Raw genomic sequence first — 2,843 nt, 5'->3', positions numbered from 1 at the left:
TATATATATATATAATATATATATATAATATTTTCTTTTATATATGATTTGATTATTTATATATTTTTTGATTATATTATATTGATTTTGATTTGATTATATTTTTTTATATATATAATAAATAATAGTTTTATAGCTAAAATATTATATTTTATATATACATTATTATTCATAAGTATATTAACTATTTAATTTTTATTTTAAAAAATTATTTTCAAATATAGATTTATAAATTTGAATATTCAATTTTCTATTATTTATTTCTTATAATACTTTTTTCTGTTAATAAAAATATAATATAAAATGACTTTTAACTTTTTAAATAGAGATAGTATCAAGATTTATTTGATTAGATTTATTGAACTAAATGATCTTTATTAAAAGATATTGGAGCAGTGTGTCTCAAGTATACATTACAACTGAAACTGAAGGAAATGTACACTTAACATTTGAGCTGCTCGTGTTACTCGTGTACATTTTATACGCATATAATCTATTCATTCATATGAAATAAAAATGTTATTTTTAATCTCTGTTATTCACAGCTGATACTGGTCATATACTGTTCACACTTCCATATAAGAAAATTAATTGGAAATCAGGTTGGAGACAATGAAAAAATTGCATATTTTATTGCGATTTATGTTTATTAATATTTTATATGCAGGCTATTATATAAAATATAATAACAAATAGATATTTGCCGGTCAAACATGAAAAAAATTTTATATGGAATTTTTTTATTTACCTTTAATTTTATTATAATTTTATTTAATTTATTGATATATATTTTGATAATAATGTAAAAAATATATTTTTAAAAAAATAGATAATATATAATATATGACAAAAAATTAATTCAATTAAATATAAAAAAATTCAATTCTTATATTGACCGGTAAATATATGTTCTATTGCTTCATGCAATGAAGTAGTTACCATAACAACATTGGCTTAACACAATGTTTTTGTTAGTTTGCATTAATCCAATATTAAAACATTTATGATACATTTTAATCTTTATTTTAATCAACAATGAAAGTCACAATTTGCAATCATTTCAATTCATTCTTTTTATTTTTTTTTAAATTTATAACTTATTTAAAAAGAAAAATTTTTATATTTATTTATCTCATTGAAATTAGATAATATATGTATGTCTTATTTTTGGAGTGTATTATATTTGTAATATAAATGCATGATTATGAATGCAATAATATTTTTATTTTGTTTAATTCAAATTTTTAATATAATGTAAAATAAATTAGAAAAAAATTAAGTGATAAAAGAAAATTAAATATTTAAAAATAATATAAATTATTAAATTTAAAGTATAGGAAAAAATATAATTTAAATTATATTTCACAAAATTTATTTTTAGTTTAATATACACATTAATGATAAATTTAATATATATATATATTAATTTAATTGTATGACATTTTATAATTTCTATTTTGTTATTTACTTTAACACTAACATATCCATAAAAAGCATTCACCTTGTACTCATGGTCACTTATTGCCATATAAAATTTTTAGACTTTATTTCTATGTCAGCAATTCTATAAAAGGCATTAGTAGTATAAATTACATTCTTATTTTAAGTTTCAAGTAGCTTTTCACCATATATATATGTAATATGATAGACACATGTTTAGAATACATAAATACACAAACTGTAGTTTATTTTATTTATTAAATATTTTAAAAAATAATTACACACAATTTATTTTTCAATAAATATTTATATATTTTACATAATCATTTATATATAATCAATAATATATTTAAAAGATTAAATAATATTTAATTTGTCTGTTTAATAGTATCAACAGATGAAACAGTTATTGGTCAAGTGGTTGAACTGACAATAGAAAAAGTACTTGAACTTATTGAATCTGCTTATCCAAATCCAATAACAATAATTGACATAGCAAAGTAAGATTTTTATTATAAAAAATTGATTAATTATTTTTATATTAAAAAATTAGTATTTCAATATATGTAATTATTATAGAGAACATGGTTGGGATCCTTCTGCTGTTGAAATAAAATTAAAAGAATTGCAAGAAAAAGGTGTAGTTAAAGCAATGGAACATGGAGCTTTTACTAGAGTTGTACATCAAGACACACAAGTTCAAGTAAATTTAAATATTTTTATTGTGATAAATGAATAATATATCAATTGATGATATATGGTGATTTATCTTAAATACGATTATTTATAATAATTAGAATATTAAACATAAAAAATTGTTTATTATTTTTTAGGTTGTAAAACAAATGCCAACAATGGCAAATGCAAAACAACCTACTATAGCAATTATTACTGCACAATATTGTGAAAAGTTGGCAGTTGATTCAATGATTGAAAACAAAGAAACATTTGTCCGTTATACTACTGTTGGTAAGATTTTATTTTATTTATCATATAATTATTCTTTATATTATTTTTATCAATTAATTTTCATAAATTGTATAATGAAAGGAATATAAAATGTATGAGGTATGTTAATTTGTTATAAATATTATGTTTTCTATCTTACAATATGAACAAATAAGTTTTCACATTAAATTAGATAATTAAATTTTTGTCCGTTTCTTGAAATTCTTTTTTTTTAAATTAATATACACTAAACTTAATTTTTACTTAATTTTGAATTTATTTTTTATTTAATTTAAATAATATGAATATTTAACTTCAAATATAATTGTGCAATTTTAAATTTTATTTTTAATTTATTAATTTTAATTTATTTTTTATTTAATTTAAATAATATGAATATTTAACTTCAAATATAATTGTGCAATTTTAAATTTTATTTTTAATTTATTAATTTT

The 2,843-nt window shown here is 17.5% G+C and overlaps 2 protein-coding genes across 3 annotated transcripts in view; one reads left to right on the top strand and one right to left on the bottom strand.

Moving 5' to 3' along the window:
- LOC102675139 (sialin) overlaps positions 1–2,843 on the bottom strand; it is a 29,310-nt gene that overhangs the window by 7,065 nt on the left and 19,402 nt on the right. The gene's annotated exons all lie outside the window — the stretch shown is intronic.
- The window catches only part of LOC102674931, a 7,761-nt gene that overhangs the window by 1,848 nt on the left and 3,070 nt on the right, over positions 1–2,843 (top strand). For both annotated transcript variants that reach the window (XM_006620536.2, XM_006620537.2), the window contains exons 5-8: positions 542–602; positions 1,829–1,940; positions 2,020–2,143; positions 2,274–2,409. In XM_006620536.2, the coding sequence (XP_006620599.1) occupies positions 542–602; positions 1,829–1,940; positions 2,020–2,143; positions 2,274–2,409 (433 nt within the window). The remainder of the gene's footprint in view (positions 1–541; positions 603–1,828; positions 1,941–2,019; positions 2,144–2,273; positions 2,410–2,843) is intronic.

Source organism: Apis dorsata, unplaced genomic scaffold (assembly GCF_000469605.1).
Source record: "Apis dorsata unplaced genomic scaffold, Apis dorsata 1.3 scaffold_517, whole genome shotgun sequence".
NCBI classification, from domain to species: Eukaryota; Metazoa; Arthropoda; class Insecta; order Hymenoptera; family Apidae; genus Apis; species Apis dorsata.
Note: the sequence above shows the minus strand (reverse complement) of the source record. Positions and strands in the feature narration are given on the sequence as shown.